This window comes from Microcebus murinus, chromosome 10 (genome assembly GCF_040939455.1).
Source record: "Microcebus murinus isolate Inina chromosome 10, M.murinus_Inina_mat1.0, whole genome shotgun sequence".
NCBI classification, from domain to species: Eukaryota; Metazoa; Chordata; class Mammalia; order Primates; family Cheirogaleidae; genus Microcebus; species Microcebus murinus.
In genome coordinates this window covers 35,963,277-35,989,318 of record NC_134113.1, presented here as the reverse complement: position 1 = coordinate 35,989,318, position 26,042 = coordinate 35,963,277, and the positions used below count along the sequence as shown (strand labels likewise).

The 26,042-nt window shown below is 34.3% G+C and overlaps 1 protein-coding gene and 1 pseudogene across 12 annotated transcripts in view; one reads left to right on the top strand and one right to left on the bottom strand.

The window, feature by feature from the left end:
* The window catches only part of PPFIA2 (PPFI scaffold protein A2), a 441,105-nt gene that overhangs the window by 169,328 nt on the left and 245,735 nt on the right, over positions 1–26,042 (bottom strand). For all 12 annotated transcript variants that reach the window (XM_020287953.2, XM_076007132.1, XM_020287957.2 and 9 more), the window contains 2 exons: positions 19,880–19,981; positions 3,499–3,663 (listed from right to left, as the gene is read on the bottom strand). In XM_020287953.2, the coding sequence (XP_020143542.1) occupies positions 3,499–3,663; positions 19,880–19,981 (267 nt within the window). The remainder of the gene's footprint in view (positions 1–3,498; positions 3,664–19,879; positions 19,982–26,042) is intronic.
* Positions 3,765–4,879, top strand: LOC142873306 (RWD domain-containing protein 4 pseudogene; annotated as a pseudogene).

Here is a 26,042-nt window from a genome sequence, read left to right as displayed (position 1 = left end):
GGGGGGATTCCAAGGCGTAACCTTTCCAGGGTAAAAGAATCTTAACATTTTAACTTGTCTACTTGATTTGAACTACACTGATAACGAAAGAAATAGCGTGTCTGACAAGCCTTTTAGCTTTTTGCTCTGCTCTGAGCATTGCACCAGCAGAATGCCATAATTATTTTTCTTGTTGGATTTTATGTTCAAGTGAAGCTACCTAGACATGATTGATATGCCATGAAAAAGTTATAGTTTTAATTTTTTCCCTAACTATAAGTACACAGTTGATAGAATTATTTCTGTACTTAACTGTTTCTGACTTATTATGATTGAACCAGTTTCAATTACTCTATTGTCTGTGTAGCCTTTAAGCTAAGATATATTAAGTGCTTATTTATGGAGATACAGTGTAATTGACAGATATATTGTCTATACACATGTAGAATTTTCTATTTCTGATTTCATCTGTTAACATCTATTTTCTTCATAATGGTATGAAAAGTACTTAAAGAATGTTATTTTCCCAAAAGATGTTTCAAGGCCACCGAAATTTTATCCCTGAGGAATAAAATAAAACAACCTCCTAAAAAAGACAAACAAGTTGTAGGATGAAGAGACTTTGATGGAAGAAGCACACATTCCACACTGAAATTAAGGTGTAGTAGGACTTCATTTTGGGAATTTCAATCCTGTAACAGAAGATATTTGTGAAGAAAATTCCTTAGATCAGAAGTTTTAGTCCAGTTTTGACACTGTGATAGCTGATCATGGAAATATATATGGGAGGCATATATATTTAATTTGTTTTGGTTTATATTTTCTATGCATGTCCAATATATTTTTTTCAATAGTCAATGATTTCTGAGTAATTGAAAAATGCATAGATATTTCCCATTTTCTCCAGTTCTTGGAATTGGTAAACATACTGTAGGGTGATGTCAAAATTACTATTGGTCTTAACTAATTATAAAAATTCTACCTTACAATTCAATGGCTGTATAAATAAGTAGATATCTATAATGGAGATCTCCAATCATTGCAACTGACTACAGTATACTCAATCATTTATGGTTTATTTAGTTCTTCATGTATTCTAAACTCTCTATGGTAAAGTTGGTAGTTTCTTGATCCCAAGATCTGATTAATTGCATCTTTTTCTGACCTTCTAAATATATTGTAAATTCCTGTTTTATATGTTTGTGTCCACATCCCTCCCCATCACCATGAGAAGCTGTGTTATTTTTAGTTAGGGAAGTTATCTATGAAGGCACATATACACATATTAGTTCCTCAATAACTAAATTAAATAGTGTTTGAAACAAACATCTCAACAGTGATACCAACATCTTTACTTGGTTCGAAAATTTTATCAAATGTTGAAATTTACTCATGTTAATAATAATATTCATAAATATTCCCTGAGGACTTGTCATATGCTAAGCACTGGCTGAAAGCTTTGTATGTCAGATCATATCTAATTCTCATGACAACTCTAAGGTAGAGTTAGAATTATTATCCTAATTCAAAGGAAGAGGAAATAGATGCTTAGAGAAGTTAGGTCACTTGTCCACATCTGTCCAACTCCACAGCTAAAGTTCATAACATTTTTCCTTTAGACTGTTGAATGTTACTTGATTGATAATCAGTTCAGTTGACCCTAAACTCGCCAATGTCCAGGGCACTTCTGGTGAGTTAATAAATATTTTTATAGCTCTTAGGGTCACATTATAGAATACTTCACTTAGGTATGCTAAGCTCACTAAACCTCTACATAATAAATTATTTCTAAATTAAATTGTGTAACAACCATTTTCTTCTTAACTGTACTCTCTCTGTCAGGTTATTTATCAAATACTGTTTTATTACCTTCTATTCTGATAAAGAATCATTCTTTTACAAAAGTATCCATCACTTAAGTGATGTGCAGTGAATATCTCAGACCATACATTCTCACATTCTCTAGTATCTTTATTTAAATCATTCAAAACTGCTACATCTTTGTTGAATGGGCTATTCTCTTCTTATAGTTCTGGGTTATTTTACGTGTTGGCCCTACTGTTTGGAGTGTTCTTTCTCTGCTCAACAAACCCTTACTCATTTTTTAGTACCCAGATCAAAGATCAAGTGCCACCCCCTCTTGAAGTAATTCTTGAATTTCTCATGACTCAATCACAGCTGTGGCTACATATTATGTTGTATGCATTTCTTTTTAGCATTGCCTATTATTGATATGTGAATCTTGAGCACTAACTATGAACTCCTCAATCATAAGGAGAATGTCTTATTTATCTTTGCGTTTCAAATATCTGCCAAGGAGTTTGGCAATATCCTAGGAATACAAAGCCTTGCAAATTCTTAACTATGCAGTTTGTAATAAGAGAGGGAATATAATATGAAACTAAATGTTATATATATATTAAAATGATTATTTGATATTGTATTTAGCATGGATGTTTATATAATATTCATTTCTGTTTTATTCAAAATTATTTATAAATTAGTTGATTCTCAGTGCTAAAGTGGATATAATTTCTTTGTAATAATCTAGAAGATAGAATTTTAGTTATCCTATGTACACTCTCCACATAATCCCCTGTCTGAAGAACATCTGAAAAACTGATGATAAAATTATATATGTATATAAATATTAAATAGAACAAAAATGTCTGCATGCTCAAGAAATAGATATAACTGAGCCATAATTCCTAGTTTGGATTTTAATGCTCAGAACTTGTCAGATACTTTACAATGAAGTGGCCTAGTTTCCACTCACTAAGTCCTAAAGCTTTATTAATTTTCAAAAATTCAGTCTTTGAAATTTCACAAAATTGAAATCATGTCATAAGTCTTCCTAATCTCCAAAGGATATTATCATAGTATTAGTTTATATATGGGAGTAGACTAATTTGAGTAATAGCTAAGAGAAGCTTACAGCTACTTTTAAAAAGATCTAATGAGCAGGTTTTTCTATTAATACCTTATGCTGCTTCATGCAGGGACTCTTCAAATATATATTTAAAACTATATTAGAGACCTAAAAGAATTGGATGCTTCTAACATAAATGTGTAAAAGTAAAGGTACACCCAATTTGCACTTACAAATATGTGTAACTTTTAGTTAGTGGTCTCTTAATGTGGCATCTATAGACATGCATTTCAGGGAGGGAGAGAGAGGAGAGAGAAGGAGGAAGAGAGAGAGAGAGACTGAATGACAATATTAAACAATATCAAATTTCAAATGGCCATCTGAACTAGGGCTACAATGTGCTATAATAGAAGTCTAGTTCTGATATGCCATAGATTCAGCGGTATAGAAAAAGAAGATGATTATGAATATTATTAATATACATGCAGTAATCCATTTTCATTTTTTTAAAATGATTTTTCATACAACTCAAATGTGTTCCTCTGAACTGCCTTACTTCAGGAGTCAGATGAATCAATGGATGAAGACAAAGAACTCGATGCTGATGACAAAAGCATGGTGAAGCTTGAAATCTTTTGTCCAGACTATACCTTTTCATCCAAGGCCTTGTGGTGCTCAAACAAAGATTTCAGTGCCTTGAGAACTTCAACTTCACTGGATACTCCTGAGGGAGACTGGGCTTGCCGTTTTACCACCGTCATTCTTAGTGATCTTTCATGCCGTGACACGAGGCACTCCAAATGCTCCAATAATAGCTGTTGGGTTTAAGAGAGAGTGCAATTATCTTATGGATACAAGTCACCAATATTTATAAATGATTTCTCCCTTAAAATATTATAGGTTTACATCGTATTTAATGATAACCTCAGGTTATACTATAGGTAGCGTCGAAGAAGCACAAACCTGCTTAAACCAGGGTTCATAAAATACATTAAAGATAAATTGCATTTCAATCATATAACAAGTTGCTAAATTTTAAAAATGCAAATTTTATGCATTGCTTTAGCAAGTTTAATAATTTCAGTATGGATTCAGAAATAGAACACTTGACAAAATATGCATGATCCAAATTGATAATTATTATAGCACATTGCATGATGCATGATTATTTTTAAGAGAATGATATTGAAAGTCAAAATTTATTTCCTTTACATTTGGCCGTTAAAATTTTTTGAACTGGTCCTTGGCCTCTGGTTGTGGGCTCACAACCCACCACTGACGGCTGGGAGAGGGCCTGGGGACCCGGGACTGGTGTCTGTGGGTGCCGTCCCAAACGAGGTGCAGGAAGGAGGGCTCGTAGGCCTCCAGCCACTGCCCTAGCTTTCACTGCATTGTCGGGAAGGGAACACGGTCCGCCTGGGAGGCGCCCTGCGACCAGTGCGCTGAGTGCCAACGAGGACCAGGAGATGGAACAAGAAGCATTACGTTCTACTTATGAAGGAAACGAAAATTTCCGGGAATTAAGTCCAGTTTCCTTTCAATATAGGATAGGTGACAATGGTGATCCCAAAGCCTTCTTAATAGACATTTCCTGGACAGAAACATATCCCCAAACACCTCCAGTTATATCCATAAATGCTTTTTTTTGTAAACAATACCATATCATCAGCTGTAAAATAGAGTATATTAGCCAAGTTACAGTAAGTGTAAAATTAATCTTCGAACCGCCATGACCTATACATTGTTTGACGATGCCAAGGACAATAAAGAGCAGTTCATGGACTATCACCATCCCATTAATTCTGCAACATCGATGAGCAATATAATCTCAGCTGGAACTCCTACTACAGCCTCATCGAATAAGAAAAAAGACAAAAAGAAACAACTTTCAAAAGCCCAGAAATGTAAGTTGGCAGATAAAATAGATCACAAAGGGGAACGTCGTTGAGAGGTGGTAATTGGGTTGATGCTCTGAAGGATTCTTTTTTGTTAAATAATGGAAAATCTGCAGAAGTTATAACTATGGGATAGCATGACTATTTAAGCAAAACTGGCTCTAAAGACAATGAATAATGCTTGGAATTTGAGACAAGAAAAGAAGATTCTTTAAAAAGTAAATTGGGCTTACAATTTTTCATTACTGTTTTATGGTATTAAGGTGGTTTCTTACAAAACATTTTTTGCATGTTTCTTACATTAAAAATGTGAGCTGAAAGTTCACGAAGAGATCTGGTTGTATTAAATTATTTTCACAAACTTTCCTTAGTAAAAGGTGAAAATGTTACTGTTTAGTATACTTTATGAAACCTGTTGAGCTTCATAAATGGACAAATATGGGGAAAAATAATCAGTGTTAACTTATATGATGTTATTCTAGTGGACGTGATATTTTTTAAAGGAATATGAAGCCCTTTTCAAAATGTCATCCCAATGGAGTAGAATGTTGACTGAACAGTTATTACATAGCATGATCTATTTTAATAGGCCTCTCATCTTAAATAAAGTCTTCATCTCTTTTTTTTCTTAATTACTGACACATATATTGCTTCAGAAATTTAAATACCAGCATTTGAACTTTATACATGATACTTTTTATAGTTCCTTTTTATTTTTCAAGAGTGAACTGCTTCCCTTTGAGAAATTAATATCTATTTATACTTTTCTCTTGATTTGGGTCAAGGTATTTGATCATAAGAGCTTTCATTGGTATGTGGAATAAGAGAATATAAAGACAAATCTACCAAATACTTTAGAAAGCATGTGTTTAAGGAGTGCTGGCTCTTATTTAAATTTCTCTTTGGGGGATACACCAGGAAGGGAGTAAAAGATGCCTTAATACTTAGTTTTTGTATTGTTGGAAACAATTATTTCAATAAATTCCTATTTATTTGTAAAACATTTTTTTGAATTGAAGAAAATGAGCATAATCATCATAATGTTGTTATAAATTAAATAATCACATGATTTTATTTGCAATTAATCTTCAGCTTACATTATAGAAAAATAAATGCAAATTGAAACATAGTAACTCAGTATCTCAATTCCCAATAGTCATTTGAGAAAGGAAGTTAAGGGCATAATATTTAAACTATGTATATTGGAACCTATATTCCCCCAGGATAGCCTCTGAGTCCATGATGAAGATGAGGCAAAAGCCCTGTGAATAGTCTCCAGGCTGTTCCAGTCTTTACACTCTAACTTTTGCCAGTAATGTTCTGATTTTAAATGTTTTCCAAATTGGGATTTCACACTTGTTTTCACTGTAAACATTAATTTTGCTGCTAAAAAACAAAGATACATGAGAAGACAAACAGAAACTACTGGTGTATTATCAGTTACTACAATTTCACCAGTGACTAGTGAAGAACCAGACACAACTGGTAAGTTTTATAGGGGAGATCTTCAGGAGAACAGTGAAAAGCATAAACTAACAAGTAGTGTCTATTTATGCAAAATAAAGGAGAAAATAAAATATAAATTATCCAAGCAAAAGAAAAAAAAATAGCAGATATGATAGTGGAGGTGAAAAGAAGTAAAGAAACAATTTTGTTTGTCTCAAGATTTTTTTCTAAACCTTACACCATAATGAAAAATTTTGGTTTTCACTATGCCACTGTTAGATTCAGTGTCAAATATTAATATCACATTTCTTAGCGTGTCACAAGTTAATTTCTTTACACTCACTGCCACTAATTATGCTTCAAAGTGTCAGAAAACTTTGCTGTTATTGGCACAAATAACACCAATATCTGAGACCCTAGACATATATAGATCAGTAGATAAAAGTCAAATTTAAGGACTAAAATAATATTAATAGTTTTTCAGTATGAAGGTGACATAATGTTTTCAAGGAGCTTTCTTTTCATTTACCAATCTCTGATTATATTTATGGTATTCTATTCTCTTGAATTCTCCAGATACATGTGTACCAAGCTGTTTTACATGGATGACAGGGATTTGCCTGAACTTAACCCGGCCTATGTTTCCAACATCATCTGATGTCAGTCTTTCCCTGACAACTACATTTCCTCCATACACTAGCCTCCTTTCTGTTCCTTTATATGCCAAGCCTTTGCTTATGCTGCGCCCTCTGCCTGGAGTACTCTTCTTTTGGCTTCTCATTGCCTGCTCCTTCTTGTTCTTTAAGTCTCAGCTTAAAAATCACCTTTTCAATAAGGCCTTTGCTCACTACTTTGTAAAGTAGGTCTCTCTTCATCCCTGCCTCTATAATTCTCTATATCAATCTTCTGCTTCTTTTTTTCATAATACTTCATTAGTTGCAATTAAAAAATAATTTTACTAAATTTACTTTATTCTTTCATTGGACTATAAGCTCCATGAAGGTAGACATAGTATTAATATCTTCCTTGATCCTTTGAATCCTCTCTGTATTTGGGTGTTGTCTCAATTCCTGACATTTATAGGTATGTGATAAATATTTGTTGAATTAATTTTAAATATTAATAAATGAGGTAAATTTATATACCTCATTTAGGTTCAGCTAATATCAAGCTAAACCTGTGGACAGAGTTAATTGGCATCATTTCCTAAAAGCTTAGGCTAATAAACATTATTGTTATCTATATATATGCTTCAGTTATATGACACACAAGCTTTATAATACAAGGAAAACTGGTTTCCTTAACCATAATTTAGAGGTATCCTAGTTTATATAGTAATTCAACAAATATTTGAGGATCTTATGTTGCATGGCACAGCATAGGATATAGAAATACATAATAAATAGTACCCTCTAGGAAAAGAAACACAATGAGTATTATAATAAAGCTATGAAGGACATCTGTTATTAGAGACTAATCTTTTGGTCATACTCTTTACATTTGGCAAGTTCCCATTGTGAACTCTACCTTCCCAACATAGAGTACAGAAAACTACAAGTCTCAGTTGTCTGTGCTACACAATTTCTACTAATTACACACCCATGTAAGAAGTGAGCCTTATGAGGGGATAACTTGGGTGAAGGTATTCATTTTGCTCGATGGCAGTGGCAAAGGAATCATGATTTTATACAGAAAAAGAAAAATAATCCTGTTAGCAGCTTTGCAGTGAGGTTCTGGAAGTTTGGTCCTAAAAGCTCAAGCTGTGGACTGATTTTGCTAAGAATTTCTTAGTATCTATTAATAATAATTGCTTGCTTAAAATAACTAGAGTGAATTGTATTGTCTGTAACTAATAATGTGTGACACTTCAGTCATCAGGTTTTACCTACTGCTACTTTTCCTTATGCTAGTCATCTGCCACAGCCTGGGTCATTTCTTCTTCTTCGTTAAATATGTTAGCTTTCCAATCATTGTCACTTTTTTCCAACACTACTCCAGTCATAAGTCTTGGTTATCTTTATTATTCATTTAGATGACTCCTCAAACATATTGGTCTCTAAATTTTAAGACTTCAGGTACTCCAACAGTTTTAATTTCTACCTTATATTTCAGTAACCCACACCCAGGGTTTCACTACAGCCTCTAAATTATCAATAAGTGTGAATTTTTTATAATTTCAATTTTATCATCTAACTCACAAATCACTACATTTTAGCTCACCTATTTAAGTTCTCAAACTCTCAAAAGGCTTTCACTCACAATCTTTTTATATAGAAATTTGTTATTGCCTCTCACCACACTCATTCCCATACTGTCTCCTTATCCAGCTTAAAAATAACATTCAGTCTTTATTATAATAGCGTTCTTTTTCATGTTTCATCAAGCTTCTAGAATGGATCAATTGCCATTACATCCACTGCTACTGCTTGGGTCCAAGATCCTTAATTTCCCCTTGAATTATTATCATAGCTCTTTAACTGGTCCTCCTGCTTTCATCCTTTCATCTGTCAGGCTGTTCTCAAAACACTATTTAAGTTAAAATGTAAATTAGGTCGTTCATATCTCAAGTCTTTAATGTCTTCTCATCTTGATCAGGTAAAAGCCAAAGTCCTTATATGCCCCAAAGCTATCTTAATTCTCTGAACTCATTTCCTATTCTTCTTCCTCTTAGTCATTTCAGTATAGCTACATTGGCTTCCTTGCAGTTTTTTGTTTGTTTAGCTTTATTTAGTTTTTCTTTTTTTTTTTTTTTTGATACAGAGTCTCACTTTGTTGCCCAGACTAGAGTGAGTTCCATGGCACCAGCCTAGCTCACAGTAACCCCAAACTCCTGGGCTCAAGTGATCCTCCTGACTCAGCCTCCCAAGTAGCTGGGACTACAGACATGCGCCACCATGCCTGGCTAATTTTTTCTATATATATTAGTTGGCCAATTAATTTCTTTCTATTTATAGTAGAGACAGAGTCTCACTCTTGCTCAGGTTGGTTTCGAACTCCTGAGCTCAAACGATCCGCCTGCCTCGGCTTCCCAGAGAGCTAGGATTACAGGTGTGAGCCACCGCGCCCGGCCCTAGTTTTGCTTTTAATATCTGTGTCCCCAAATCAGGGTCTTTGTAATTGTTTTCTCTACCTAAAACATTCTTTTTTATCTATCTGAATGACCATATCACTCTACCATTTTTATTTAAATGCTACCTTTCAATAAGGCTTTCCCTGTTTACCTCTAGTACTCAATATCCCCTTCCTAGCTTAATTTTTCTCCTTAGCCTTTATCCCTATCTAAAGTACTGCTTCTTTTATATATTTATCTTGTTTAGTGTCTATCTCTGAAAAATTAATGTAAGGTCCATGAGGAAGGAAGATTTTATCTATTTTGCTTGTTGCCGTGTCTTCAGTGCCTAGAAGATTGCACATAGTAGATGCTCAGATATATTTGTTGAATAAATAAGTGAACCCTGATTAAAGCAAGAGTTTATAAGAAAAAATTCTTCACAGAAATGGGCATCAGGGATATCTGACCTAGATATTTTGACAGAAGTAATGATTAGATTAATATCAAAGGAAAGAAGATTGTCTTCTATGGTAAGTGCAGTTAAGGTGGTTACTTAAATAATTAGCCGAGCTCTCTTGAAATGGGATGTCTGTGAAACGAAGACTTCGATGGACTGAGTCATAGCTACAACAGACCATTCTGAAGGGCATGAGGAACATAAGGACAATGAAGTGAGCTGGATACTTTGAACTGCACTGAAGAGTTTAAAGAGAGAAAATGACAAGCTTACGGTTTTAAATTCTAGGTCAAGGCTCAGTCAGAGAACCCAAGGGTTGCTATGCCTGCTCATTATAGCCTCTTAGTGAGGGCTCAATGCATAACAGAAAGAAGACTTTTTTTTTAGCTGAGGAGAAAGTGTTGAATTTGATTCTAGTATAATTAAAAATTCCCAATAGGAGTCGTAAGGGAAATGTCTAGTTTATTGAAGTTACAGATTAATAAAAACATTTAAAAACACATGGTATCGATAAGAACTCTGAAATCTTCAGAATGTAGTTATAGCTTAGGGCATATTGTTTCTCAGTCCTTAGACAGCTGTAGTTGCTCCATATATCACATTATATAGCCCACTTCTAGTCCACCAAAGAGAAAATGAGGCATAGAATGTACAGTGATCTAATGTTAGGCACTTCCTTGACTTCATCAATCTTGATGAATAGAGAAGAAAAGTGTGTTTTAAGATTTGGAATAAGATTCTAAGCACTTGACAGTGTTTAGGCAGTACTCTTTGTAAACTGGGGAAGCCAGCCTTCTAGACTTCCTTGAATTGATATATGAAGTTGCAGGTTTTGATGAAGGTTTGTCTCACTCAACAGCACATGAGATAAGCATGAATCCTCGCCTTGGTAAGGTTCTTGAGACAAATGTTGGCATAGTTCTAAAAATAACCGTCCCTTTTAACACCTGAGATTGGATGCCACAGTCACTTGTAGAGTACAAAAACATGTAGAAGTCTCGCCACACATTGGTTACGGGATCCATGTCCCAGAAATACCTCATCAGGAAGCACATAAAAATTGTCAACTGCCGGTGCTCTAATTTTGACATGAAACCAGTTGAAAGTACAGTACACCTCAAATGCTGCTGGTGCTCCATACCCAAACAAAGTCACAGGAATGAAGAGAAAAACTAAAGCTAACTTCATGATATCAGATCTAAAGCAATGACCTCTCGGGATGCAGGCAATCAGAAAGAAGATTGAAATCCTGCAGTAAGGGAGGTCACTGAATTACAAACCTTACCAGGAATCTTATGTGGAAATCTTGATGTCACTCTGGCAAAAAAGAGGCACCTTAAGAACTTTAAAGGGGACATTTGGAAAGATTCAGGTGTATCTGTGTCACTCTGATAGACCAAATCCCAATGAGTCTCCTGCTTCTCTGATGACTGCCAATTCCTTAATGACCTGGTAATGACTTGAATTAAAGGTTCCTCTAATAAGAGGAAGCTTCTGCTCTTTGTGTCCCACCCCAGACACCTCTCCTTGCCTCCATACTTCTAATGAAAACATGAAGTGATAAATAACAAAGTCTAACCTAAAAGAGAAGGCTTTAAAATCAAAAGAGTAGTATGATTTTTTCTAATTTGTAACCTCTGAAATCCAGGAATATATGTAAATTTTAATAGTGCTGGAACAGAAAGAGAGGAATAAAACTTTTGATATGATTAAATTAACCAATGTGACTATCAAATAATGTGGATTTGATCTTGATATCAAGCAGCAGGGAGTGGTTATAATTGTTTCCTCCACTGGTTAAACAAAACATAAACTCAGTAGTGGACTAGAATAAGTAAATAAATGCCAGAAATTCTTTGGGTATAAGGTAGAATAAGGAAACCAATAATTTATGAAGTTAAAAATGGTGAGCTTAATTTACCCACTAGCTCTTTCCTTTGAGATGATCAAAATGGCATTGTCTTTACTAAGGTATTAAGAAATATATTGGTAGGAAGAGAACCCAGAATCTGTAAAATCCCCATAACAGCAGTTCTCTATAGACAAAGGATGAGAATCGAGAGATGCTGGTCCTGAAATGGACTCTTTGATTTTCTTGGGTATGATGGAATCCTGCAGTGGCAGAGGCTAAGTAATAGCACTTAACCACCTACACTAAGGAATGTGTGCTTACTGTAACAGGTAGAATGATTTGATCCACTGGGAGCTTTGTTGATAGCTAATTGATTATAGAGTCCTTAACAAGACAATAAGAATTATATTGTATTAATAAAATATTAATATTAATAATAATAATAAAATTTCTGTATCTGAAGGACTAAATCCTGACTCAAGGCACCTGGTAAAGTGTCTTGGCCTTCTCCAAATCCTGTACCTGAGTCACTTTACAGTTAAGAGATTTCTTTAAATTAAGGTGAAGTTGGGTATTCTTGAGAAAAAAAAATAACATTCTTGTGCTAATACCACAAGTAGCTGCTGTATTCCACCCATCTGTGGTGATTTTAATAAATACCTCAAATGTTTTGATTCTCCTGCCATCGAGAGGTAGGGGCGTCTATGCTCTTTCCCCTTGAATTTGGGTGGACTGTGACTATTTTGATCAACATGTTATAGAAGTCACATTTTGTGACTTCTGAGCCGAGGTCCTAACAGGCTGGGCAGCCTTCACCTGGGTGACTGGAACATTTGTTCTTAGATCCCTGAGCTATCATCTAAGAAGTCTGACTACTCTGAGAACACTGTGCTGCAGAAGCCATAAATAGGTTCTCTTGTGGAAAATCCCAATTGAGCCTGTCTGTCCTTCAGCTATTCCAACCCAGGTGCCAGGCAAATCTTTCTGCCCCCAGATACTGAAGTTACCCCCTGCAAATGGTGTACTAGAGCTGGTCTATTCATGATTTGAGAGCTGATCGTTAATTTTCAAGAATTTTCTGATCTGGCTATTAAACATAGTCATTAAAACTAAAACTATATAAGATTATAATTAAATAAAATATTTTTAAAAGCTAATAAGCATTCAAAATGCGTTAACTTTTTTTACTGTATCTATCATTTATGCTCCTCAATTTGTTTACTTTTATTGTATCTGAAAGGCAGAAATATCATATAATGGTTCATTACTGTGAATCTTTTCCCAACTCTGCATTCAGTGATGTCATATTGGTAGCTTGAAATCAGCCATGATGGAAGTATAGTATTTACACTGGGAAATTAGCAAGTAAAACGCATTATGGATTGGTGCTTTTTATTTTATTTTTCTGATAAAAGAAATCATTTACCAAGACATCATTGTTGCTAGCCATCAAGTCATCCCAGCTGAGACCCCAAGTATTAGGAGCAGAGAATGTCCACCCCCTTGTTCCCTTTCTTAATCCCTGGCCCACAGGAGTCTATAAGCATAGCAAAATGCTGTGTTGTGCCATTAAATTTTGGAATGGTTTGTTACAATACAATAGATAATCAGAAAACCTTCCTTAAAAGGACCTGCAACTATTTAGCAGGGTAACGATACTGAGGAAAAGAGAATGATACTGAGGAAAACTTCTTGAATATTAGCTCTGAGCTAGGACTAAGTCTTTGGCACCCACTATAGAAGAGGCTTTCAATAATCTGGTGGACAAAATTATTTACCTTGTCAGTATCTGCCTATTTCCCTGGTCACCACTACATTTGCTCAATGGGCATAAAAGAGTGATCATGGTTTTAGGGGTAGGAGTTATTCATTGGCCTGACAAAATGAACTTCTCATGATTAAGGTTGATAGGGTTGACACTACTACTTAACAGCCAAGTTGCTAGCTACAGCCATCAAACTTCAGCCCTTGACGTGACACAGAACACGTGGAAATCGGCTACATTCATTTTGAAATGAGCATGTGACATCAAATCCCTTTTATCAAGGAGAAGGTAGCTGTCTTTTTCTCACTTTAATAAACACCTTTTCTGGATGTGAATTTTCCTTCTCTAATGGTTATACTTCTACTACCCACACTATCTTATTTGCTTATAGTAATGTTACCATACACAGTATTACTTCTCACCAAAAACTCATTTAGCAGTGAAAGAGTAATGCAATTGATAGATGCTTCTAGGAATCCTTGGCTTTATCACACTATCACATTATTCAGAAACAGCTGATTCTATAGAATGGGTAAATGACTCAAGAAAGACTCTGCTTTAATTTAAGCTGTGAGATCACACATTGCTAGTTTGGGATGCTATTTCCTAGAATTAGCATATGCTCAGAATTAGTAAAGGAAGTAAGGTACAGTTTTTTCCCTATAATTCATAGGGGTCCATATATCTAAGTCCAGGAATTAAGGTTTAACACCAGAATAATTGCCAGGTAGGACCTTATGACTAGTGGAGAAAAGAATATTTTTCTTTTTCTTATTGTGTCATATTCATTCATATATATGAATATTAATAAATTATTACCCATTTTATGGTTTTTTTAAAACTCTTACCGTATTTTAAGTTGTATTGCAGTGGAGATTTGCCATTTGTGGCTGTTCAAAATCTTTTGAACATACCCTCCCTTATTTGACAGTTCCCCACATTCTGAATCCTGCCCTCCCAGTATAGGATCCAAGGAACATTTCTTGGGCATATTTACCACTAGGTGGCAGACAGGTGACTTAAGAATCTGTCAACCAGACCCACCCACATGGGATTGAGTTCAGGGAGGCTGGAGGAGGAAACAAGCTGGGCAGGGGTTCCATTCTGACCCATGTAGGTGCAGAGGCTGCATGTTTTGGGGACTGGGGGTGTGAGTAAAACTTAGAAAGCTAAGAAATGTGGTCCTAGAAACTGCCTGGAAACTCAATTCAGAGATTTCTTATATGTCTCAATGTCTTCTTGATATTTTTGTGCAATTACGAACTGTCATCTACATAATAATAAAAACCAAATGTGTGTTTATTAGCATATCCTCAAAACCTAGGAAAATATTCTACATAATATATATTTAATACTTGTATTGAATTAATGATAAATATAAATTATTTAGAATGGAGAATGTGGCCAAACTGTTCTCATCTAGCATATATCTATGGCCTAATGTAAGGTTACAAATGAAGGTAAATAAATTAGAAATACAAAAACAGGAACTTATCTAAGATACCACTAATAATCCACTGGTTATACATATACAAAGCTATAACTTTAATATTTAATGATTATTGCAGAAGGTGCACTGTCTTTGGTATACTCAAAGGATTACAGGGACTATGTGAACAGCCATGAATCCTGTATTAGAATTTACTTTAAAAGACCACAGCCTATACAGGTATATACACATATATAACATACATACATAAAAACACACACACACAGCGTGAATCATTGGGAATTTTTTGGACTAAACTTTTGCCTTGGAAAACAAGATGGCTTATGTAATCTAAATCTTTTATTTTACTATGATACTGCAAGGGTTTCTAAAACTATTTACCTTCCTATTAGAATTGAATTCAATATAATCTTGTGTGCTATTATTTTCAATTAGAAGTGGCATTCAAGTAGAAATACATTCTGCCCCATAGACTAATTTAGCTGTTATAATATAGTCACATAGCACAACATTGACATCTGGAAATGAAAACCTGCAAATTGGTTGCTTTCATGCTCAGACCACTCAACATCCTTTACTTTCAAATGTAGTTTAAATCCCCTATGTTTCTTATGTACATGTTTGATTATCACATTGAAATAGCTTTTGGGAGGGCACATTCCTATCTTATTCACTCTTGCATTGCATTTATCATGTCCTATCATAGCACTTTCATAAATAAGTACACATGCACATACATACAATATCTTCATCTGTTTTCAACTTCTAGAGTCTTTTCTCAACTGAATAGTATTTTCTACTCATTGAGGAAATATGTTTGAAGGATGTTATTAACTTGTGTAGACAGAGATTTGTCAAGAATGGGAAATTTTTCTTTAGTAATAGCAGGTATCTGATGGTACTTCAACATCTATTAAGAAAATTCCTTTGGCACAAATCAAAAGTAAGGGCATGATAAGGAATGTTTCAAATGCAATTAAGTCTTTCTCTTTTAGTTTATGACCCATGAGATTAAATTTCAGCATTATTATTTATAGCTGTTTTAAGACTGGCTCTCAAAACCATAACTTCTTTTTCAAAGTCATATAGTAGTTACATTCTAAAATATTAATCAACAATATAAACTACTCTGAGATCCTCTGCAGTAAAAACAGTTGAAACAGTTCTAACAACAACATCCTCCACTCTGACATGAACAGGTAAATTAAAATTACCAGCTTTTCTTTACCTTTTCATTAATTCAGATAATTTTTCCAAAATGTGAGTTCTATTGATCAATTTGAATGGATAAGCATCAAGAATAAGTTATTTTCTACAAATATAACTTGGCTAAGTATAGTCAGAGTTGTTTCAGGAATAACAAATTTTGTTTCAACATTTTTCTGATACTTTTACAAGTATGAAAATATTAAACAGAAATCTTGTTTGTATACTGTAATTTTTGAAATTTTTATTTTCATACAGTCATAAATATTTAATAATATAAAGATGAATTTATTTGGATGCCCTCAATCCAATGACTCAAGGCGGCTGGACTTAAGAGCAACTCTAGTGATGACTCCGTTTCTTTCATTAACTCATATTTTGGGGCTGGGGATCAGGTTTTTCTGTAGTGATAAAGTGATACCTGGCTGTCAGCTCTCACATCAGAATACATACCTAGCACATTACTCTCCACACACTAGAAATAACATAAATAGAGTGAATTACAAAATTTGGATATACTCTGCTCTTTCTTAAATATAACCCTCTTATCACTTGTGTTCTGTGGGTGATCTAGAAACACAATTTCCTAAATACATATCCTGTGGTGAAGCTGAAAAGCAGACTTTCTGGGTGTCACTATAAGCCATGTGGCCTGTGGGAAGTTACTTCCTTCCTTAGGTTCCCTATGAATTAAGTGGGGATAATGAGATTGCTGTGAGGATAAAGTGAGTTAAACATCTAAAACATTTAGAAAAACAGTACGTAAATAATGTTAGCTATTTATTACCATTATTATTACTCTATGTATTAGATAAACTTCATGCAAGTCCCACCAAATCTTCTATTTTCTGTTCTGGGTGAAGATACAATTCTTTCAAATATCATTATGTAGAAAAATCCTTTCTGCTCTATTGTTTTTGATGTTACTCAAAATTAACACAAGTGACCCTACCCATCCATCATGATTTCTCTTTGTGAACTGTCTTTTTGTGTCATTTATCTCAATTCATGCCCATATGCTAACTACTCAATGTAGAGAGAGCCACAAGTTTATCACAACACTGGAAATTAGACTCTCAATTCTATTTTAAACTTGCTCACAATCTAATACCAGTCAAACTTTCTTTAGGTGTGAGAAAGAAATACTAGTTTGTTGTTTCCTCTCCATGACCAGTAAGTAGCTGTTTATAGCAAGAAGAAAATAACATGTAGAAAGAAAAACAGCTATATAAATTTATGAAAACTATTAGGGTTAGCAACATTTATTGAGGCATTTGGGGGGAAGAGAGAAGATATGTCTGATTCAACCCTAGATATTTGGGGGGGGGTAGTGGGTGGAGGAGGGTGAAAGGTGATTATGTAATTGTTACATAATCAATATTTTGCACAAAAGAGTTTCATAAATTTGTTTTTCTTGATGTGATCAATAACAAAAATCCTCCACATCACTACTTGAAGGAAGGTAGAAAAATATTTTTCAGGCTTATTCATCTTTTCAAAAAGTAACCATTATTCATGTTTAAAGTTCATGGCTTCAATTTCTCTTATCCCAGAGAAATTGTTTATCATTCTCACTTTGAAATCCTGAGTAGGTATTTCGAGTCTAGTTTGTCTTGCTTCTTTTACAACCCAAGGTTCCCTTACAGGTGCATTATCCACAGGTATATCTGGTATGGATGCTGTCGCCAAATCTAGTTTTCCAAAATTAGTCACAATTAAGAAGGAGCAACACAGGGTCTGATCTGATTCTTAAGCAAAGTTTCCACTAAGCTCTAGTAAATGTTTGAGTTCCTTCATGGGTGTGACTTGAGTAAGCATGCTGATAGCCTCATGGCTGAGGACACGGGCTATAGATTCACACTACATTATCTTGTCTTTCAAACACCTTCCCTGCTATTTACTGTCCAACCTTAGGAAACTTATCTGACCTTTTCTGAGCCTTGTCTTGTAAAATATCTTGTAAAAATACCTGCCTTGTCTGTAAAATGGATATAACTACAATATCTCTTTCATAGGGATATAGAAAGGAGCAAAGGCTGTAGGGAAAAAAAAAGGCTATGTAAAGGAGAAATACATACACAACTAATAAAGGAGTCTCCAGTGTATTTTATTTTATTTTATTTTATTTTTGAGACAGAGTCTCGCTTTGTTGCCCAGGCTAGAGTGAGTGCCGTGGCGTCAGCCTAGCTCACAGCAACCTCAAACTCCTGGGCTCGAGTGATCCTTCTGCCTCAGCCTCCCGGGTAGCTGGGACTACAGGCATGAGCCACCATGCCCGGCTAATTTTTTATGTATATATCAGTTGGCCAATTAATTTCTTTCTATTTATAGTAGAGACGGGGTCTCGCTCTTGCTCAGGCTGGTTTTGAACTCCTGACCTCGAGCAATCCGCCCGCCTCGGCCTCCCAAGAGCTAGGATTACAGGCGTGAGCCACAGCGCCCGGCCTCCAGTGTATTTTAAATGTGAGGATTACTTGGAAATCTATCCAAAATTGTTTATTTCCCTCCATTCTCAGCTTTCTGATCCTACTTTGCATTTGGCTATATGGCATTACATCAGGGAATATAGTCTAAAGTAGCAAAATATAAAATAGTGAAATAGAGAAGAATAAATCTCATAGCAGAAATAAACTTTAAATTTGCTAGGAAACACAGTGTTAAGTTAAAAATCAAGGGTGGTAAAAATATATAGAGGGAGAGAGAAACAGAAAAAAAATTCGTCTGACACCAAATAATGTGATCTGAACTGCCCTTGTTATGCCCTATTTGAGGCAATCCATGTGGCTGGATCATCAAAATCTCAAAGAAAACCAATTTATTGTATGCACATATATGAATTCTCTTTACATAAAATAAGACCCTGATGAATGAGGACATAAACTGAGTTTGATCATATAAGCATTATGCATGCAATTCTATTTCTCATTAGTGTCACAAGCTCACAGTTTGTGGAGCTATTATTTCTGTATTACTCCCTAAGACCAAGCATAAAGTGAAAAGGCCAGTCACTATACCTTATTTTTCCAGCCTTAATCTGTTAAAGCTATAACACTTAGAATATTTTTCACCTACTTAATAATTAAATTGGACTTACACCCACACAAAAGTGGTTTTTCTCTACTTTCTTTTAATAGAGAAACTACATTCATTTGGGTAACATGGCAATTTACATATTTTGTGAAATTTAGTGATTTTGTTTTTGAACTAGAAAACATAGCATCTCCAATCAAATTCTGAACTTTAGTGTTACATGGCACATCATGTGATTGATAAAATGCATGGGTTTCCAAGAGGAGAATGCAGCAAACTTTATGAGTTTCATGAAATTAAAATATCAGAACTAGAAGTTCCCTGGGAGATTTTCTAAAATATAATGGTACGCCTCCTTTAGTTGGCAGCGATCTGCTTCAGCAGTTTTCCATTTTTAACACTTTTTTTTCGTTTTTAAATAAATCTTTTGCTGGGATGAGATGAGGATCAAACCCAGGCCACTCCATCATAGCACCCCATAATTTAAACTGTTCCTCCCCTCTCTCACCTCTCTTCCTTTGCCTGTTTCCAGCCTCTGAGGAATTCCTACCCCCCCAATACAACCTTTTGAAAGTTTGAAACCCATTATTGAAATCCAGCCCTCCTTTTTAAAGTCACATAAAGTAAAGGCCAGAAGAAATAAGAACATTCTCTAAAGCAACATAGTCATTTAGTAGACTATAATTTAGGTTTCCTGTCTTTTTGTTTTGAGTTTTGTAGTATATCCTCCTTATTTTAAGTAACTGACTATGAGTTCATATCTGCTTAAAGTTCTGAAAATTTGAAAATGCTTATATTTTCTTTTTTTATATATAGTAGATATAAGGCACTGAACTACATATGGAATTAATTCCAAAAGGATGCTGCTTTGTACTTACTCTTGTGTTATTTCTTTCAGCTTTAAGTTCAGATATTTCTTCTTCCTTTTCTAGAAGTTGTTCCCTGCAGGCATTTAATTCTTTTGTCAAGGCAGCAAATTCCTGGAAAAGTAATAAAAATATTTGAAGATCTATATAATATATAAAAACAGAAAAAAATCAAAATATGAATTTCTGAATGAAAATAGGAAAAAAAATGGCCTAGTTGGTTGGTTAATATATATTGCTGTGTTTAAGGATCTTGATTCCATTGTGAACAAATGCTAATCCATAATATTTACCATATGTATTTTATTATAATATGCTGATTAGATGGGTGTATAAAATACATTTCAAGATATATCAGATACATCACCCTGAACTTAACATTAGTATGATAAATTATTGCTAGAATGATTTAAGTTTGGCTAATTTGTGAACAACTCCAAAAATCTTATACTTTAATTCATATACAGCAATGTTCAAAGTATAGATCATCAAAAAAATAACACAAAACACTGCTAAAGGTGCCATTTAGAGATTAAGAAGTTTATTTATTTGTTAACAAGATGAAGAAAGAGAATCTACCTGTCTTTTACAAGATAATAAACGTGTCTAAAATTTGATAACATTACCTAAGATTTTCTTACTAATTTATGTATTAGTCTTTCGGAAAGGTAAGCTCAATGTGGGTAGGGACTTTGATATGTTCAATGTCTAAGACATAGAGTCTGCTCAAATAGTATTTATTTTTAATAAATGAAAATGGGTCATATTGTTAACAAAAAATTGAGGGTCTTGGAGTAAACCTGTCCTCAATTGGTTAATGACACTGGAGGAATCTTCAGTGGTTTTCATCTCCAAAATGAGATCAGAGATCATAGGATATGTGTTTTTTTTTAACCAATAGGTGAAAAGTTTAGACGAAGAAAAGATTATTTAATAAGAAGATCAAAATTTTAAAAATGTTGAATGAAGTGACAAAAAAATGAAAACAAATGGAACCATTCTGCTACTCTAACTTACAAATATTTAATTTTTAAAAAACAGTAAATAGATGCATATTATCATTAAACTCTTTATAGCAATTCTTAGTAGTAAAATTGATGCTCACCAAATATTTAAGTATTTGGGAAAACTTGGTTCCAGGCTGAGAGGGCACTCAGATCAAAAAGAAAAAAGAATGGGGGAGACAGGTTTAGGTTAGATTAGGTTAACCTAATCTCCACAAAGACAAATTTAGTGGAAAGTACATAAATATGATGATTATGCAAAGCTGGGAAAGGTTTGGGGTTTATACTTTTGAGTGCTTCAAGCCATTTATTTTGCTTAGTTTCTTTAAATGGCTTCAGCCCAAGTGGGTATTTCAAAGATCTCAGAGCAGACTTTAGGACTTAGACTCTAGATGAAAGAGTTCATTGTTACATTTTGTCCAACATTACAGATAAATGTTTTCTCCCCTGATTGCTGCCTTCTTAAATGTTGTTGATATTCTGAGTATATTATTTAGTTGGAGAATGGAAATAAGCAACAAGTAGAAAACAATAATTTTTTTCTCTGAAAAGTGAAACTTTCTTCATATACTGACTGCATAGTTTTGATGGAGAAAAGAAGTGACATAAAGTTTCTGTATTATGTATTATTAACATACAGGCATTTAAAAATAATCTTATACTCATATATATTATATTATTGACTATAACAAAGCATAAATCAAATCTGTACATTTAATGTCATACCAATTATAAAAAACATTTATCTGTATCTATCTTTCTAGGGACTTAGCTTGCTATCTATAGAAAGAAAAAAAATTGGAAAGAAATATTTCAGAATTTTAACATTAGATATCTCCACATGGTGAAATTATGATTTATTTTTGGTTTGTGGTTTCCTTCAATGTATTTTTATCAACAAAACTGTCTATAAGGGAGAATGTGCTTTTGTGCTTAGAGAATTAAAGAAAATATAAATCAATAAGTGCTTTGAAACAATCACATATTTAAAAGAGAAGACAGAAATTAGTCAAGATGCTACTGGTGACAGATGGCTTGGCCTTTTTTGTCATCATGGCATTGATTCTGAGCAGGCTATTTAGTGGCTCCATGTGTTAGGATTAGTCTTACATTTGTCAACTTTCTAACAGATATAAGGCGCTATTTTTACATTCATTATTTCACTTTCCTCTTTAAATACCTAAGGAGGGAATGCCCTTCCTATCTTATGGCTGAGGAAACTGATAAACTATGGGTTTAAGTTCACAAAGCTCACAAGTCATTGGGCATGAGTTATTCTGAGCATCATTCTCTAGACTATAAGTCTAATGCTTTCTATCATATCATTTTGGACCTAGTTGTTCATTGGGTTTATGTGCTTTAGATTTGGTGTGCACTTTGCAGTGCCCTCTTTTCTGAAGCATTAAATAACTATTACTAAAATCATCTTGCACAATCCCCCTTGAATAGTCCAATGAGAGTGTGGGGAATTAGGAGGCCCAAGGGTATTCCTTTCATACAAGTCAACAAGTGTTAGACAAGTATGTCCTACGCATCTAGGACTGCAATAGATGCAGATACTCCACATGGAATTATTCACCAAACATTATTACACTTTTCCTCTGACAGTTATTTTTGTACCTATGGCTCCATTCTTACTGTCATCATGAACTGAGTCTTCCATCATCTTATAACAATAACAGCAAAGTTAGTTAACATTGAGCCCTTACAACATGCCGGGTACTCTGCCAAGCAATACATATTGATTATATCAATAATTCTAGTAAACACACTGTAAGAAACTACTAAAACCTCACTGGAGGCCTAGAGAAGTTAATTAATTTGCCCAAAGTTACACACTTAGTCAATGGCAGAGCTGGGCTTTGAGAATCCAGGCAATCAATCTCATATGGGAGGATTACAACGGGTTGTTCTTTTCCTCCTGACCATAGGCTTTCTCCTTCTAATTTGTCCATCAATCTTCATAAAAATTACATCTTTCCCAAGCTAATGAAACTTTCAGAGATTCCTACTTCCAAACATGTCAAATTTAAACCAACTTTAACTTTTAAAATTCATACCATCCAAAACATGACCCTTTCACTATTATTTAGCTTTCTTACAGAATATTAGCAGCTACCACATTGAGCTGGTGGTACTTTGTTTTTCTATGCCCTTTGTTTTTTAAGCATTTTACATGAATTATTTCATCTGTTCCCTATTTTTTAGATGGGGATACTGAAACTTACCAGTTTGAATAATTTGCTCAACTGGGCAAATTATTATTTAAAAAATGACTCATCCTATCTGATTCTAAAACTTCTGAATTTCTGCAACATTACTTTCTTCTGGATGAAAATGGAAAATCTCTCAGAAAATTTCTGAACCATACTAAATTTATCGTTCCTCTACCTATCTATCCATCCACACAACATTTACTGAGCACCTACAGTATATCAGACCCTGCGCTAGGTGCTGGAGGTATAAAGATAGCTTAGACATAGTTGTTGCACTTGACTCAGAACTTTCAGAATTCACATTTGAGGCCCATCAGAAATTTTCTTCATTAACAAACACTCAAAACCCATCACTGAAGTGCCACACCCACAGTAATACTAGTTTCCAGCCTTGGAAATACTGTCAATTTAGAGGTGACTCTGCTCTTTTGTATCCTCCTTCTTAGAAGATCTATCGTCTGCACCTACTACCACATATTTCTCTTTTCTGTTTCCATTTCCACCTTTCTATTTTCTCATTTCTATTTTTTCTATTTCTTTCATGTACTATCCCTTATGCCTGGAATATTCCAGCCCATCTTCCCTGCCTAGTTCCTTTTCTAAAGTACCAGTTTGCCTTGTTAATGCTCTGGGATACCTAATTGTATTGTATAATTGAATTATATGTTTATCTCTTTCAAATAAACAATATGATCATTTAAGGAAAGGTTGTCACCTTATTTATTTTTATATCCTCAGGTCTTAGCTCAGTTCCTGGAAAATTGAGTAAACACTCAATAAATCCTTGTTGTGAAACTAAATAAATCACTTGCTTTCTCTATATTTTTGACTTTAATAACAAAATGGTTTTGAAAAGATATTATCAGAGTTCTTTTTCTCCTTGAGTGAGATCATTATAACTTGCTTAATATATAACAGATATAATATTCTTTTTACTTTGTGGCTGGTATTTTTGTCTTTGTTTGAAATATACTGTCTATATTCTATATAATAATGGCATTACTGTCTGCCATGTTTTATTGCATGTATATAAAGTGATACAATGATTACCTGAAAACTGCTAAATTCAACAAAGTATTCAGCAAAGCTTCTGTGATCTTGGTAGTTTCTGCAAAGAGGTTTGCAGAATGTCTCCAAGTTAGGAATAGGCCAGCTCTAGCACTAACGCTCATTATCATGAAAGCATAATGCTGCGATATAAATATTTGTGCTGGATGCAAAGATGGTAGAATGAATGAGAGCATGTGTACCTGAGAAAAAGCAAATGAAGAGGAAGCAATAGTGAAAATATTTTCTATTCCTTAGTGCTTAGGGCCTATTGCTGTGAATAATTCATGCATTCAGATTTATCCATTGCTCATTGTATGCATCAAATTGGTCTTATTCATTCTTAAAGTTAAAATACATATTTAACCAATATGTTAGTTCTCTAGTATATCATTGCTCAAACTATGTTCTTACAAAAGTTTTTCTACAAGATTCCCAGAAAAAAAATCCACTGGGAACAATCTGCATTCCCATCTATAGGAAGATGGATGAAATAAATATAGTAAATGCATATGATGGAATATAATGCAAAGGGAAGAATAAACATGTTAGATCTTAGTACATACAACAGGCAAAGATTTAAAAATATAATTTTGACTGAAAAAAGTAAGAAATAGAACACAATGTATAACAGAGTATTATCAGACACTGAAGGCAGTGAAAGATGAATGTTAGAAGGAAACTTCATTCACACTTCACCATGTCCAAATTAAAAGGAGTCTATAGAAAAAGCTAAGTTTGCTTCAAATCACTGAGACAGGAGGAGCAGATCAGCTTCCAACCACCAGTCACATTTAACAACTTTTAAGACTAGTTATTTTGTTCCCGAAACATAGTCTGCCAATTCTTACTTTTCCCAAGAAGCAAAATGACTTTCCCCACTCTGTATTCTTTTTCTTGGAATTTTAAAGAGTGGTCAGGATCTAGAACACACAGTGCCATAAAAGTACCCTCAGACCAAAGGGAGTGGTTCCTTGTTCTTTCTTAGCTTGTCTTCATGCACATCACACACAAATTCATATGAATACTTACTATTTAGGGGACACTGTCCTAAGTGCTGGGAAAATGACCATAAAGAAGCAAGTTAAAATCCCTGCTCTTGATATGTTTATATGCATTCAAGCATTTACCACTCAAACTACTTTTGCTCTGAAATCAATCTTTTCTCACCATTTCAATCCCTCTCAACAATACTAGTTCAACTCATGATATAGAGCAATTAGTTTGTTTTTTAAAAAAGAAGGAAATAAAATAACTCTTTGTCTGCTAGCATTTTGAAGTTATCATTTCTTATACACTAATATAAGTCATCTAATTTCCGTGCACTTCTAATTTTTTTAAGTTACAGGTCTCTTAAATGAAATAAAATTTAAAGTTCCTCAATTTTAGCTAAGTTCCCAGTTGTTACTTTTCTTTCTGCCTCCCCCACCCCCAACTTGCCCCAATCCTTTTCTTAAACTAACCTTTCTTGAGTAATAATAATATGCTAGGGACAATTGTTAGGAACTTTACATCTATTATATCATTTATTCATCATGGCAGCCTTATTCTTGCCAGAACACAAATGAGAAAACTTGGATAACAGGGCTTAAGTAACTCTAGCAAGGCCCATTCCAGTACGTGGCACTATCAGTGCTGGTACCAACATCCCATACACCTGTCAGATGCCTGAGCAAAGGTAAGCTGCCTTTGTATCCTGAATGTGGTTTCACTCTTGTATGCTGGCATCTGAGCTAAGAATGAGCTTGAGTAATTCGGGTATCTGAGCTGCTAGTATTTCTAACGATAGGCCTTAAGTCAATGGGTTTTTCTCAAACAGTTTAATGCAACGAAGCTTCTCATGTTTTGATTCCTGCATGTGTTAACTCCAAAGTGAAAACTACAGGGGCAAAATAATTGATTCATTCA